Below are 15,357 nucleotides of genomic sequence, written 5' to 3' on the forward strand. Positions count from 1 at the left end.
TTCATTACCCGGCCTTTATTTTAGGAAATCGTTGGTCGTAGTTATATCCTCCCATTACAGAAGTTTTTTAAGTGGCGAAAAATCTTTTGGCCATGTCAAATTTAAAAAAAAAAAAACATAATTCTCGACAAATAACGAAATTTAATTTCCCGATTCCTATACTTGGAAAATTTTTATAGTCGTTATGAAAAAATAAATTAGAAGTTTGAATTCCGTATGACTGGGATATTTAATTCATAATTTGCAATTTTTGATGTCATTTTCAGGTTGCCTTGAGGGATCGGGTAATAAAGTTAAAATTATTTCCTCGAATAATTTTAAATAAAATAAAAATTTTATAAATTATTCGAGGAAATAATTTTAAATGAAATGCAGCAAAAAAGTGTGTATAATTTAATAAGCGATATATGGAAGTCATGTGTGTCCAAATCAGATTTTAAATCCTGATCTGATAAATTCATTATCAAAATGTTGGCTTCTGGAAACCTCGATTTTTGGGGAAGGGGGTTAGTACTGTAAATTTATTGGGGAGGCAGGCCAAGAATTATTTTTTGCATAGAGGCCTTAAAGTTCTAGTTACGCCACTGCCACCGACTAGAATGGGTAAATGATAAAATATAGAAGATTTTTTTTTAACATTGTTAGCTATGTTCTTCCATAAGTTAAATTGCGAATCATTATTACTTTTAAATTTTGTACTCTGATTCATTATGTTGAAATTGTTTCGTTCACAAAAACAACTTAAAATAAAATAATGTATACTTATAACATTCACATGAACCATTTATTTAAAGAATATTTCAGTGACTGTATGGTAGTTATGAGAAAATACTCTCAAAATTGATTAATAACAAAGTAAGTAAGTCCTTTCCTGTATTCATGGGAACAACCACATTAGCAAATGAAACAAGTTTACAAATGCAGTGTACAAGAAAAATTACATAATTTATAAATAAAGTTTTTAAACAAAATACACGTATAGCATCGCATGATGTACCCATCCCATATTTTACACAGTCACTAAAGTTATTGTTTTTAAAAACATTTAGGTGACTAATTAGGTTTAAAAGTAATGACATTAATTTAAAAGCAAGCAAGTCAGCTTATTTCAAATCAGCTCTTGTGCTCTGATAAGACTCACAATAAACATAAAATTGTACATTTTTTTAAATGTTGTGAATTAAAAATATATTCCATTTTGTTACGTTACTAGAATTCTGTATACCACTTTTTCAAAATTTCTTTCCAAAAAGAAAGTCATACTGAAGGGTTACACAGCGACGGAATTGAAAATAAGACTGATGTAATTTAAGGAAATTACCTTCATCATTATATTACGGAAATCTCAGAAATATATGTAAAATGTGCTGTAATTCCTATAGCCAGGCAAAATTTCGAAAAACAGATGTAATAAAAAAACGAAAAAAAATTTTTCTTGTCTTGTTTTCTTAAACGTACTACGAATCTTGAAAAAGCAAATATAAGATTGTTTCAAACAATAAAACTGCAGGAATGCATAGATTAAATAATTGTAAATCAAAACGTACTTTGTTTTCATCAGAAAGCATTTGGTACAATTTTACACGGGAAGTCTTCAAGTTTATGACTTCCTCAAACGCTGTTTACGGCAGTCCAATTAGGTAGAAAAATCTTTTAGTATGTGCTTCAGCATTCAAGAGCAAATTGTATTATTGTTGCCCAGCATCATTCTAGACACCCCTCACTGGATTGACTTTTCAACAGTTTAGAACTCGGCTGTGGCATGTTGCGCCCCCATAAAGTTCGGATGTAAAAACTAATACAAACTAATTTCGCAACCAAGGTCAGTAAACAAATAAGATTATGCTCTTTCAAAATCAAACCTTCCTCTATACGACGCACAAGAAAATGGCATATCTTATCCATCTGCTAAGAGACGTCATTTTACCGACAGAATTGGGAGAAACCTTGCATTATAGGATTGTTAAGCATATGTCTGAAGGCTTTCAAACCAAGAAATTCACAGGAGGCCTATTTATCGACATAGCTTGTAAGATCTGTCTCTCCTATTCCAAATGAACTAAATTATATCCGACAGTGAACCTGGCGAATTCTCCCACAAGCGTAAATGAAGTACCAGCTCAGAAGAAGGGTGAAAATCACCCTTTATGTAATTCCAACAAATAATAGAAAGGCACGATCTTCGTGCTTTACAAAAACACCGTCAACTTGCGGTGAAACTTAAACGTAGAATATAAATCAATTCAAATCTGAAATACAATATTGCTGGATTAGCACGTTCACGTTACGTTACGTCTAACAGGTTGACTCAACAAAAACTTAACAAGCGTGACGATAATCCGAAATGGCCAAGATGCGTACAAGCGTAATAGTGAGATAGCAACGAAACGTGCGCCGGCTAGCGAAAACACATTCGGAATTAAACTTACAGATTCACCCGTTTAAATACTCACTTCATTTAACTTTAAATTTACATCCTGACGAGGAAATGCTAGGGAAAATTGAGGAGTTCAGGAAAGGTATCAAACTTAAAATAAATTTGCTATGCAAAATAAGGGAAACTCTACATCCCAAAGCCTTCGCTTGCTTTGAACAAGTGCATTAATTTACAAAATGCACAATATGGGCTTTTCAGATTACATTACATGCATAGTTAAGTCCCACCTAACAGGTTAACACTTTGTCATTTATATTTCAAACATATATTCTACCAGTCGAGCTATTTTAGCAGGCGTCCAACATGGGTCCCTGTTGGGCCCACATTATTAAATATTTATGCGAAAGATATTCCTTGCACACCCAACACTACACTTAAAAGATACGCTGAATGACACAGCGATCTTTGCATAAAGTGCATTTCTAACTCCAGCCATTTGGTACCTTTAAAACCGCATACAAGTACTAGAGACCTCAACTGCAGTAATGTTTACGAGGAATAAAAATATGGGCAAGAACCTTCAATTTTATGGGAATACTCTGCCCTTGGTTAAGCAGGTTACTTTTCTTGGACAGATCCTCATATGGTTTCCACACATACATGCTACTATTCAGAAGTTTCCAGTACGTAAAGCTAAACTTTACTCCTTAATTACTCAAAACGGCTTTCTTCCTACAGATAAGAAGTTATTTATAAATCTATTCTGTGTCCCGCGCTATATTATGCAGTCTAAGTTTACTCTTGTCGAAGAAACAGAAAACAGTTTCAAACAGCGCAGAACTATTCTACGTCAAATTACCAAAGCACCCTGGTATGTGCGAAACAATGTTATCCATGAGAAGCTGAACTCCACACTTTCTATTAGCAATTGGCCAGAAAAGTCCATGTTTAAATGATAAATATCTCAAACTCTGAAATCAGAAGCTTCAACTATAATTGAGTAACTGTAAGTATGACTAACAACAACAAAAAAAGAATCAATGTCAGTTTTGAATCCTAGCGTTGTGACAGAAAATTAATGTGTTATGTGCTGTTCTTGAACGTGTTATAAGTTTTGTGTTGCATTTACATTTATGTAGAATTCGTGTTTGGTTGTGTATTTATTATATCTTTGGTGTAAATATGTTATCACTTACACGCATTGGGTGATTATCATTTACCTCATGAATTATGCACCATCTCAGCACTAAATTAAAAAAATAATTAATATTTAATCATTATTTAAGATAATTGATCCAAGTTACTGGCAGAATTTAATTCGTAACTTTCCGTTTAATTTGTTTAGGGGTAGGGTTTCGCACCCAGGCACCTTGGTGTTTGACACCGTTAAACAAACCTTGCTTTGAAGCAGGACGACCAAGGTCAACCACCCTGGTTGACCTTTGTCGAAAACTATACCTTGTAGTATAGTAATTGTGATCACAGCCATGGGAGTGGCTTTTAAAACGGACCAATGATCTTCTATTGCAAAATTCGCTCACGTAATGCTTCATAAAAAAAGAAAAACACGAATTTCTTTTCTGAAGTTTTACACAGCATATAATAATACATTGTAACGTATTTGCCTTGCTACGCTACCAACACAATACCAGTAAAAATGTAAAGAAATCTCGAGCATAGAATATCTATACTTGGAAGACGCACGCGCTTAAAATATTTTTCAGTTATTCTGTAAGTTTGACTAATAAAGTTGGTTGTTCTATGAAAATGGTGAGATTTCTTTAAAACCTTCATTACAAATATATAAAAAATATGTATACCTGGTGGTAGTCGCTGAGATCGAAAACTGAAATCGAAGTTTATTTAAAAATAAAAGGAATACAGGACGAGCGAGTATGAATTTTTTATAAATACAGTGCCATTTTTATATGAAAATGTTTCATTTTATTGAATTCAACTACGATAATCTAAGTTTGAGCTAAGTTCAGTACGATACTCTAAGTTTGAGCTCTTGGACTAAAGTGTCAAAATAATTAGCGTGATTAGGATGTTCTTTTCAAATTTGAGCTCTTATATTAGAGTGGCAAATTTATTTAATTTTAGAATATTTATATTATAAAATTTTAGCTCTTGTATTAGAGTGGCAAATTATTACATTGGTATTATAATAGTTCTATTCTCAAATTTGAGCTGTTGTATTAGATTCCGTTCAGACCGGTGGTATAAATGTCATAGAGGCATAATCATAAGATACGGGAGTTCCGTAACACCTGTGAGACAAGGTGTAAGCCGTAGCAAATTAGAGAAGCTAAATTTGCGCCTGCGGAGTATTGTGTCTACAGATTTCTCGCTGATTTGTCGACTACGCCAAAACCTCTAAACTAGTTTTTGTGATGTAAGCAAGGTCTGGATACCTAGCAATGAAGCTTGGCTTAAACCATTTATGACATTTATGCCACCATCTGCACGGATCCTTAGAGTCCCAAATCACAAAAGTATTTTGTTGTAGGAATAAATTTGAGCTCTTGTATTAGAGTAGGATAATCATTATGTAATATTAGATTTCCATTTAAAATTTTAGCCTTGTGTTAGAGTACCAAATGAAGAATTTTGTTGTGTGAATCAAGTTAGAGGCTTAAATATTTTAAAATTTACTTCAGTAGAATTTATTAAGAGTAAGCTTTGCAGATTTTTATAGAACAGAAAGAATATATTTTTTATTGTACTGAGTGTTTTATAAAAGTACTTTGTGTCACATCTGAACTTCTTAATTAAAAAAAAAGTTAGGTTGAGCAAGTTGATTTGAATTTTTAAATATTGACTAAAAGCCTTTTAAAATTAATTTTGATACGCTGTCCGAGAGTTTTTCTGTTTCAAAAAAACTCTCCTTCAACACATCCAAGTTCTTCAAAACAAAGCACTCGGAGAGATTATCAGCGCGCCATGGTTCATTCCAAATTCATATATCCACCATGATCTCAAAGTAGATACAATTCAAGATTATATTAAAAAACTTGCCAGAAATTTCTTCTATTCAGTTCTCACTCATCCTAACAACTGCATCAACTCTCTTAGATGTTATCCATTTCCCAAAGTGAAAGCACAAATATCCATTTGACATTCTCCATCCTTAACATTTTTTACTCATACTAGATTCTTCAGTTTACATATTTGGACCTTCGACTAGAAACTCACCTTTTTCGTCGGCTGATGGCGGTCACCTGACTTTTACTTTCGTCTTTTAATTTTACTGATGTTCTTCACGTGCTACAGAGTAAAAGGAAGTGCTGCTTTCTGAAACTCAAATTCGCTATATGTTCTTACTTTCTGTTTAAAAAAGTGTCATTTGTTGCCAAGTGTAGAAAACAAGATTTAATAGAAGTAGCTGAAGAATTAGGTGAAGAAGTGCCGCTCACTATTAAGGTCCCAGAAATTAAAAATTAATCACTCAGAGTCAATCTTACAATGAGGAATGCGTTAAATCAATTCTAAAGCTAATAATTGCGGATTGAGAACGTTTTGTCTAGGCAACGAAAGAAGAAAACATGGCTCCAAAAGCAAGGGCATATGAATTAGAAATAAAGCGGCTTGAGTTGGAAAATCAAAGACATAGGAGCTAAAGAATAAACAGCAAATGCAGTAGAATCAAGAAATAAAATCTAGTTTTCACAAATTACTCCAAACTTTGATAAAAATAAAATGATGAAATGGGACCATTTTTGATAAATTTTGAGAGAAAGGCTAAGCAAGAACGGAAGGAGAGCATTGAATTGAAGCCACTTTATGAAGAAGCTAAACTAAATCTGTTAAAGGTACGAAATATATGTTGAAAGGTCAAATGCTCTTTTTTAAAAAGGAAGATCGTGAAGGAACACGACTATTGATTATTGTTCCTAATAAATATCGGAAACAATTGATGACTATTTGTTATGAAGAAACAGCAACTGATCTTGTTGCAAGAAAGACAAAAAAGATGCATTATTCAAAACATTTTGTTGCCTTAACTGTTATAGAGTTGTCGAGAAATTTGTTAAAACTTGTGACAAATGTCAAAGAGTTGGAAAGCCGCAAGATAAAAAGAAATCGTCTCTGAAGATTATCCTTGTTATCACCGAAATATTTTCAAAAATAAATGTTGACGTTTGTGGGCCTCTACCCTTGACACCTTAAGGAAATAAAGTATTTTTTATAACTGCAGTCTGCATGTCTTCAAAATGTATCGGTGCATCATCTGTCGCAAATTGTTGATCAACCCCGATTGTTGATGATTTCTTTCAAGTTTTTAGTCTAATGGGGTTTCCAAAAGAGCTACAGACTTACCAAACTATATCTTTTGTGAGTGCCCTGACATCTTATTTCTTAGGAAAGTCTGGAATTAAAAGTTGTAAGAAGATCTGTTTACCACCCACAAAACAATCCTGTAGAGAGAATAGTGCCTAGAACTTTAAAAAGCGTATTTCGAGTCCTAGGTCTAGAATCTGGTCCGTACGGAGATAAAATCTTACATTGGTCTTTATTTGCTCTCCGAACCACTATTCACGATTGTGCAGGTTTCTGGCCAGCAGAATTATTCAGGGCAGAAACTTAAGAACTTCAGTTATGCTATTGTTTGAAAAATAATCTGGTAAACAATAGAAAGAAAATAGGGTAGAGGACTATGTTTTTCAACTAATGAATTGAATGAGGCTATGCTAAGAATTCGCTGTTCAGCATATGGAAGAAGCAAAAGAAAGGCAACAACTTTGGTATGATCGCAAAACGGTAGAAAATTTCAAGGAGACTTAATTCTAGTTGTAGCTCCTTCGAAGCCAAACAAATTATCAGTTAAGTGGATAAGTCCTGGAAAACTAGTTAAAAATTATGACAATTTATGAGACAAATTATTTAGTCTAGTTTCCCAAGAAAATGAAACTTAGGTGTACCACATTAATATGCTGAAACCGTAATTTCAACCAGCAGAAAATATAAACTTGCTGTGATTAGGAGACAGGATAAACGACTATGAAGATGAAATACGAGTCTAAATTACAGCTCAGATACTGAAATGTCTGAAGTTTTGCCAGGCATCCAGTTAAATTCCCTATTATCTGAAAATCAAGGAAAAGATTTAAATCAGCTGATATACAAGTATTCCTATGTTATCTCTAACGAACTAAGATATACTGATCGTACGGAACATCCTTTTGAACTATAAGCAGATAGATCTAGATGCGCAAAAACCTTATCGGATGTCTGTCAGACAAACCGATATTTTAAAAACTGAAATAAGAAAGGTGATTAAAGTCAAAGTAATAGAACCAGTTGAATCGGATTTTACCTAGCTACTCATACTGGTTGAAGTTCCTGGATAAGAGGCAAGACCATGTATTGATTACGGTCGGTTGAATAAGGCAACTAGAACACAGTATTTTCTCTTGTAAACCGTTGAACATTTAGCAGACAAAGTGTCATCTGCCAGATTTATAATTGCTCTAGATCTTACTCCAGGTTATTGGCAGATCCCACTAACTAAAAGAGCCCAGAGTTAGTCTGCTTTTGTGACAAATTTGGCATATTTAAACCCTTAAGGTTAGCATTCGGGATAAAAAATGCACAATATGGTTTTAGCCGTTTGATGGCAGGATTATTAAGAAACAGTGATGAATTTGCTGTACCCTACATTGGCGATGTCTCAGTATTCTAGCAAACCTGGGAAAACCATTTGAAGCCCCTAGAAATTGTTTTAGAGAAGATTAAAATTCCTAAACTGCATATTATGTCTTCGAAATGTCAATTTGCTCATTTAACCGTCAATTATCTAGGCCATATAGGACGAGGTCAAAGAAGACCAGCAGAAGTAAAAATCCAAGCCATAAAAAACTTCCTTAAAACTACCACGAAAAGACAGATACGGTCATTTTTAGAGCTTGGCGGGATATTATCGAAGGTATATTTCTGAATTTTCTGTGACTTCTGCATCACTGACAGATTTGTTAAAAGGAAAATGTTGCAATTAAACCATAAACTGGACTGATGACTGCCAAAACGTTTTTGATGAACTCAAGAAACGGTTAACAGAAAATCCAGTCTTATACAGTCCGAAAGTTTCTCATCCATTTATCGTTTACTGCGATGCTTCGAATATTGGTATTAGCGTTGTAATATCACAGATAAATTATAAAGGTGAAGAACACCTAATAATATTTCTTAGCAAAATGGTTTCACCTACTGAACATAAATAAAGTACAATCGAAATGGAGAGTGCTAAGTTAAAAATTCTACCTAGATGGAACTCATTAGTTCATCATTCAGACTGATCATGATCCTTTAATGTGGTTGGATAAAAGCACTGGGACTAGTCCTAGACTATTACGATGAGCTTTGTTCTTACAACACTTTAATTATGAAGTTGCGCAGAGAATCGTGAAGCACCATCAAAATTCTGACCGTTTAAGTCGTTGTATCGAAACATCTCGCAGCTAAATATATAGGAAATATTATAGGAAGTTTAAAAATTCATTCTTTAAATTTTTCTAATACCAGAATATTAAATTTTGTATGTTTATTTAAAATGCTTGCTTGAAAAGCACTTGAACCGACTTGGTCTGGTATCTAATTATATTTGTTACAGGTATGTTTGAGCAGTTTTGTCTTGTAAACAATTTTAATGTATTTAAACTTACAATTTGTCTTAAAAGTTCCATAGAATTGGAAAAAAAAATTGTTGGAAAATTTTCCGGTGAGGGAAGAATTTAAGATTGTAACGTATTGCTACCAACACAATACCAATAAGAAATATAAAGAAACCTCGCGCGTAAAATATCCGTACTTGGAAAATTCATGCGCTTGAAATTTTTTCAGTTATTCTGCAAGTTTGATTAATAAAGTTGCTTCTTCGATCAAAATGGCAAAATTACTTTAAAAACTTCATTGCAACGTATTCATATTCATTCGAAATTTAATTAATAGGACACTGAAATGTTTCTGCATATCACCTTAGTTTTCAATATTACGAAAATAAAATTAAACAGCAATTTTCTCGTGGATTACAAATCGACAGTGAAATTTTCTCAAAACAACAGAATTCGATATTTGATTCTCAGAGGCAGCTATTAATATTGGTCCAATAAGGGAAGCTTCTCCCGCGGTTATGATAATATTGTGCTGTTCAGAAATTCTGAGGTCATATGATTACTTCTTTTGGGGATACATTATGGATACGTTTTTGTTTCTGCCCTTCCTAAAGGTTTAGTTGATATTAAAGAACGCACTACAGCACCTACTGCTGCGACTGTTGTCATGTAGATGTCAAAACGTGGTTGGAAACAACTTCACTATCGCATTGACATCTGTCATGTTATAAAAGAATCATGCTTGGAGAATTTACAGAATGTTCCTGTAAATTTAGGACATCTTCTTCTAATCGTATTAATTATCTTAGTCATGTCATTAAAAATCTTGTTTCTATAAAACTTTCAAAGTGTCTTTTTCTCCTAGGCTGACCCTGTATTTGTAATTTAAACTGCCGAAGTGAGTTATTAGTTTTTGAACACAAAATATTTACTGTACATATCTTCATTATTTTGTATATATATGAATAATTATATTTTATTTCTTGTATTTGAATAACACAGACATGTACAGATTTTGTATAGCATTAACTATTGTAAAGAATCATTATCTTTGTAACTTTCTTTAATAATATAAACATAATGGCAGTCATATACGAAATGCTACCAAACTAAAAAGGCAGGAGAATGATAATGTTGATGATGAGGTAATTTTCAGTCGAGTGTCAGACGCATGTGTTTTTCAGGCAACTGAGTCGATGAGTTATCTGCTCAGTTGTCGTTTTAACATAAATGCACTGTTAATGTGTACAGAAAACCCCATATAGAATTAAACGCTTCTCAAACTCCAGTCCATACCTTGAGATTGACTTCGGGTATTTCAGAGCACTTCATCACTGGATTCCTTTTAAAAGAAAAAAAAAGAGTTTAAAAAATATAATTTATAAATAGAAACATAATTTCAAATACTATATAATATATTTCTTACAGTTTCATAAAATCTACAGTTTTTAAAAATTAAATTGTTAATCTTTAAGCTTGCAGGCCCAGCCCGAATATATTTGTATTTTTAGGACTAATAGCTCATCGCTATTTATTTTCGTTTTGATTTTAATTTTAGACTAGATTTAGAAAGTTTGATTTTGATTTACATATTTTAACACCTTAATGTGTCTTTCTGAGCGGACGCGTCGGGAAATTGGAACAGAGAATTGAGACTATTGAAATTTCCAAGACACTTTGACAAAAAATTTTTTAGCGAAAAAGTTTCAATTGTCTGTTTCGGCGAAACGCGTAATGGGGTTAGCTTGATTCGACGTTCAAATAATTGAAATTTCCCTTGAAAAGCCTGTTTGGATGTCGAATTGGGCTAATTTACCATTTTCCGCTTACTTTTTAACTTTTTCTGTTATTTAATTTTATTGTATTTATGTTTTACATGTCTAATGATTTGCTTTTCATGTGTATTAATTTTTGAAAACGTCTTTAACCTTTTGGAGCAGCAGCTCTTGGTAACTTTTAGGCCAGCTTTCTACAATTTTTATTTTTTACTTATTTTGCAGCATATTGCGCAAGATGTTTTCTTGACCAAAATTGTTATTACCGCTTTGCTTGATATATATATATATTATATTTAATAATATACTTAAGATATCAATGTGCTAATTAGGTTTTCATTTTGCTTAGCTCTTTGCGAATGAGAAAGAAATTTCGCTTATGTAGCCCTAAACAAAATTTGCCGTCTATAGTTTTATTCTAAAGGTCAACAGAATTCTGTTGCTTATAAGGCATTCTCTCGCTCCTTTATTCCTGCTTTCGTGGTGTAACGGTCATACACTCAGCACGTATTCAGGAACTCCAGGTTCGAGTCACGGAGAAGAGGGCATTGCTAATTTTTCACGTCTGTCGTATCAAAATAATCTAACGACTCTACAGTGGCGCCCAAACTAAAACGTAGTGTATGATGATTCCTCACCACCAGGATTTGGAGACTGAGTCCTGTATCCCCAGTCGCCCTTTAAAAGGGGCTATTCCCTCCCTATTTTCTGCATGCCTTCGTGGTGTAATGGTTATCACACTCGGCGCGTATTCGTGAGGTCCAGGTTAGAGTCCTGACGAGGACATTACACAGTTTTCATGTCTCCCGCATCAAAATAACCTTGTAGAGTTATTAGGATTTTTTAGGAGGCAGGAGAGATGAAAAATTAACAACTGCCTTCCCCGGGAACGAACCACGGACATCTGGAATACCGGCCCAGCGTGCTATCATTACACCACGAAGGCACGCTAGGGAAGTGGGAGAAATACGTTATAACCTAATGACTCTGCAGAGTCATTAGATAAGTCTAATTTATAAGAGCTAAGTCTAATTTATAAACAACAGTAAAAAAAAAAGGATTTTTAAATGTTAAATTTATCATTTCCTTTGTTTATAATTTATTCAATATAAATTTTCCTTTACTCCGACTGTTAAAGTTAAAAGATTTCAGAAAATTTAATGCTACTTAGAAAAAATAAATAAATAAATAAATAAATAAATAAATAAATATATAAATAAATAATAAAAAAAATAAATAAATAATTTTAGTATGCATTTTGCTGCATCACATGTAAAACGTAACTCAACTGATAAAACCTAATATTTTAATCCTAAGCTGCAAGCAAGGGATGAGACATAGGCGATCAAGCTTCGTAGGCATAATTCTCATCTACTGAAGCTGTTGCTTTAACGTAAAGACCTCTTTATTTATTCTGTCATTTCATTCACGAAAAAGGTCCACGGTTTTTCATATCTGTTGTGCTTTCATTACCGTTTCATTGTTTCGATAGATGATGCAGACATTTTTTAACTTATTACCTACTCTCCGAAATAAGGGCCGCTCTTTATACGGTATTTTGCTATGATATCCTTTTCAAGCTATGGTACGTTTTCGATTTAAGCTCTACAATGCTTCATTACACGCCCAATAACGAAGCTCGATTTAGTTTCAGCTTCTCCCTTCAGGTGGCGCTGCTATATTTTGCCTTTGTCATCACTTTATTTCCTGTGCTATCACTTGAGTGTTTTCCAGTGGCTGAGTAGTTTGACGTGTTACTTCCTGTTTTGTTTATTTGAATTAATTGTTGAATTATAAGCATATTTGGTAAGTATGAATTAGAAGGACTGTATTTTCCTTATACATTTAATTAATTCATTAATTTTGTCAACTATAATAGTCCCTCTTTTAGGAAAAAATAACAACGAAACATTTGACGTCGGATATTGATACTAATATAAAGAGAAACCAAACTAGAAGGTTTATATCCAGAGAAGCATAGATGCTGGTCCAGCAAAGAGGCTACAGCATAGCTTCTATGGCTGAAAGATGACATAGAAGCTGCTTTATATTAGCAAATAAGCTGGGGAAAAATAGTTTACATTTGCAATGCAATAAGACTGGCGAAATTCACTGTTCGGAACAGAAAGGAAGAAATCAAAACGCAGTGCGTCACTATTCAGGACAGAAAAGAAGAAATCAAAACAAAATCCGTATTTGCTGCACATTTAAGTCTTTCAAAATAACTCGCCAAAGAAGCACCATAGTGGGAGAAATGGAAAAGTTTTTAGATACGTGGAGATTAAAGATGATCAACGAAGGATACCAGTGAGCCAAACGACTATCCAAGAAAAGGCTAAAAGTCCTCTTGAAAAATTAAAGAGGAAGGACATTGATGAATCTGTGAAAGATAAAAAAAAGCCAAGATTGGTTTGAAAAATTCAAAATCGCCAGAATTTTCACAACTTAACAGGGAAAGATGAAACAGCTAGTGCAGATGATGACGTTGCTAAAGAATATCCGAACATTTTGAAAAGAATTGTTGAAAGAGATGGATACCAACCTGAACAAATTTGCAATGTAGACGAGACAGGACTCTGTTGGAAGCGAATGTCTGAAAGAACTTGCATTTCAAAATATTGAAAGTCGGCATCTGGATATAAAATATCGAAATAACGATTAACCTTGCTTCTTAGTGTTAATTCTGCAGTAGATATTAAGCTAAACACACTTTTAGTATATCTTTCCAAAAATCCAAGGTGTTTTAAAGGGTTGAACAAGAAACAATTGCCTGCCACTTGGAGATCCAAAAGGAAAGGTTGGACGACTAAAATTCTATTTGAAAACTGGTTTAAAAATTACTTAAAAAGAAAAAAAAAATTAGAAGGACTGTAACTTAAGCGACAAGGCATTTTTTTATTTTGTATGATGCTCCAAAACACCCTATTAATTTATACAAATTATCCGACGTTGTGACACTGAACATCTTCGCAAAAATACAACAGCTTTCCTCCAGCCAATGGATTAGAGTGCAATAGCCACTTTTAAGACTTATTATTTACGCAGAGCTTACTACTTATATACGAAAACGACTGTGGCTATTCAATAAAACAGTTTGGGAAAAATACAACACCAGAGATCATAGACAACATCAGCGAATAGTGGAAGGAAGTAAATTCGACCATATTGAACCAAGTTTGGAAAAGAATATGGCCAGAATAAAAACAGCATAAAAACTAATGAGCCCGAAGTTGATTCTCATTCTGAAATTCGACAAAACATACTAAACTTAGGAACCCATCTTGACTTGGAGGATTTGGAATAAGGTGATTTGATTGATTTTCTAGGTGCTGACAGAGAAATTCTTTCAAACGAGGAACTGATCCGATGAAGAGCCAAAGAATGCTGTATGCAACAGCTAACTGCAGAAAACTTGTCGAATGCGCTTGTTTATTTTGAGCAGGTAATGAACGTCTTTCCTCAAAATTATCCCGTCGAAGAACGCAGAGCTAAAGCAAAGAATATGAATAGGAGAAGAAGGCAAGCTTTCGCAGACATAATGTAAACCAGCCTGGCTCGCCTCAGGCAAAGAATATGTATTGTAGACATTCTTTGCCTCAGGCGACTTTCGAATCAAAGCCAGTATGCGGTGAAGCAAGCACGTAGGATGCTGGCGAAGGTCATTCTACTTGATATGCTAGGGAAGTACAAAGCATAAACCCCGCTATTTGACAATTAGGTTTTGCTCTTATTTATCCTCGAACTTTTTAGTCTGCTGTGTGTTTTGCATACAATTTTTTTTTATGTACAGAAAAAGTGTAATTTTACAATTAATCATTTTCGCATTTAAATATTTAATAAATGGTTATTATTATATTAATATTTCTAATATAATACTATATTAAATTATGCTTTCATTTTAAATATGGATGATAATGCATTTTCATAAATAATTTCATGGATGTAACATTTATTATAATTAAAAAAATTAGAAAAAAAAAAAAAAAAAAAAAACACGGAGAGAAAAGAGCAAAATGGTCATCCTCCCAATTACTGACCGCGTCCTTGATTGTTTTGTTTTAGGTGAAAGGTGCTGACGGACTGTCGAAAAGGTAAGCAAACTAAGGCATATGTAGAATTACAGCAAGTTAGAACTCTGTAAGTACATTAATAATAAATGTTGATTAGGATAATTTAATGCTTCCGATGATGTTTTTGGGTTGTGCGAAAATATTGTGCGAAAGAATTTGAAAACGTTTTTACTGGGGTTAGTGTTTTTAACTGATTGGATATATTGAAAATTGAGGGATTTGATGAAGTTTGGCTTTTAGAAATTTTGGGCAGCCATCGGTTCTTAAAAGTAAGGCAGAGAATCAGCATTGTATAAGAAAACTTCAAACAGAGATACTTTAAAATGTTTCTGATTTCTTTATTAGTCTAGGTTATAATTTTAAAATGAAGTGTTCCAATGAGAGTTTCTAATTTAGTTATTTTTTATATGCGATGTTTTAATTACCTTATAAGGTATTTCTCCCGCTTTCCTAGCGCGCCTTCGTGGTGTAGTAGTCAGCACACGGAGCCGGTATTTCAGAAGTCCGTGGTTCGATTCCCGGCG

The 15,357-nt window shown here is 33.5% G+C and overlaps 1 protein-coding gene across 3 annotated transcripts in view; it reads right to left on the minus strand.

Annotated features, from left to right (window-relative positions):
• Positions 1-762: 762 nt before the first annotated feature.
• The window catches only part of LOC118193485 (salivary peroxidase/catechol oxidase-like), a 108,988-nt gene continuing 94,393 nt past the window's right edge, over positions 763-15,357 (minus strand). For all 3 annotated transcript variants that reach the window (XM_035364593.2, XM_035364599.2, XM_035364590.2), the window contains one exon: positions 763-10,330. In XM_035364593.2, coding sequence (XP_035220484.1) covers positions 10,267-10,330 — 64 coding nt within the window. In that variant the 3' untranslated portion in view covers positions 763-10,266. The remainder of the gene's footprint in view (positions 10,331-15,357) is intronic.

Source organism: Stegodyphus dumicola, chromosome 4 (genome assembly GCF_044657685.1).
Source record: "Stegodyphus dumicola isolate Sdum_Otavi_A_Nest chromosome 4, ASM4465768v1".
Taxonomy (NCBI): domain Eukaryota; kingdom Metazoa; phylum Arthropoda; class Arachnida; order Araneae; family Eresidae; genus Stegodyphus; species Stegodyphus dumicola.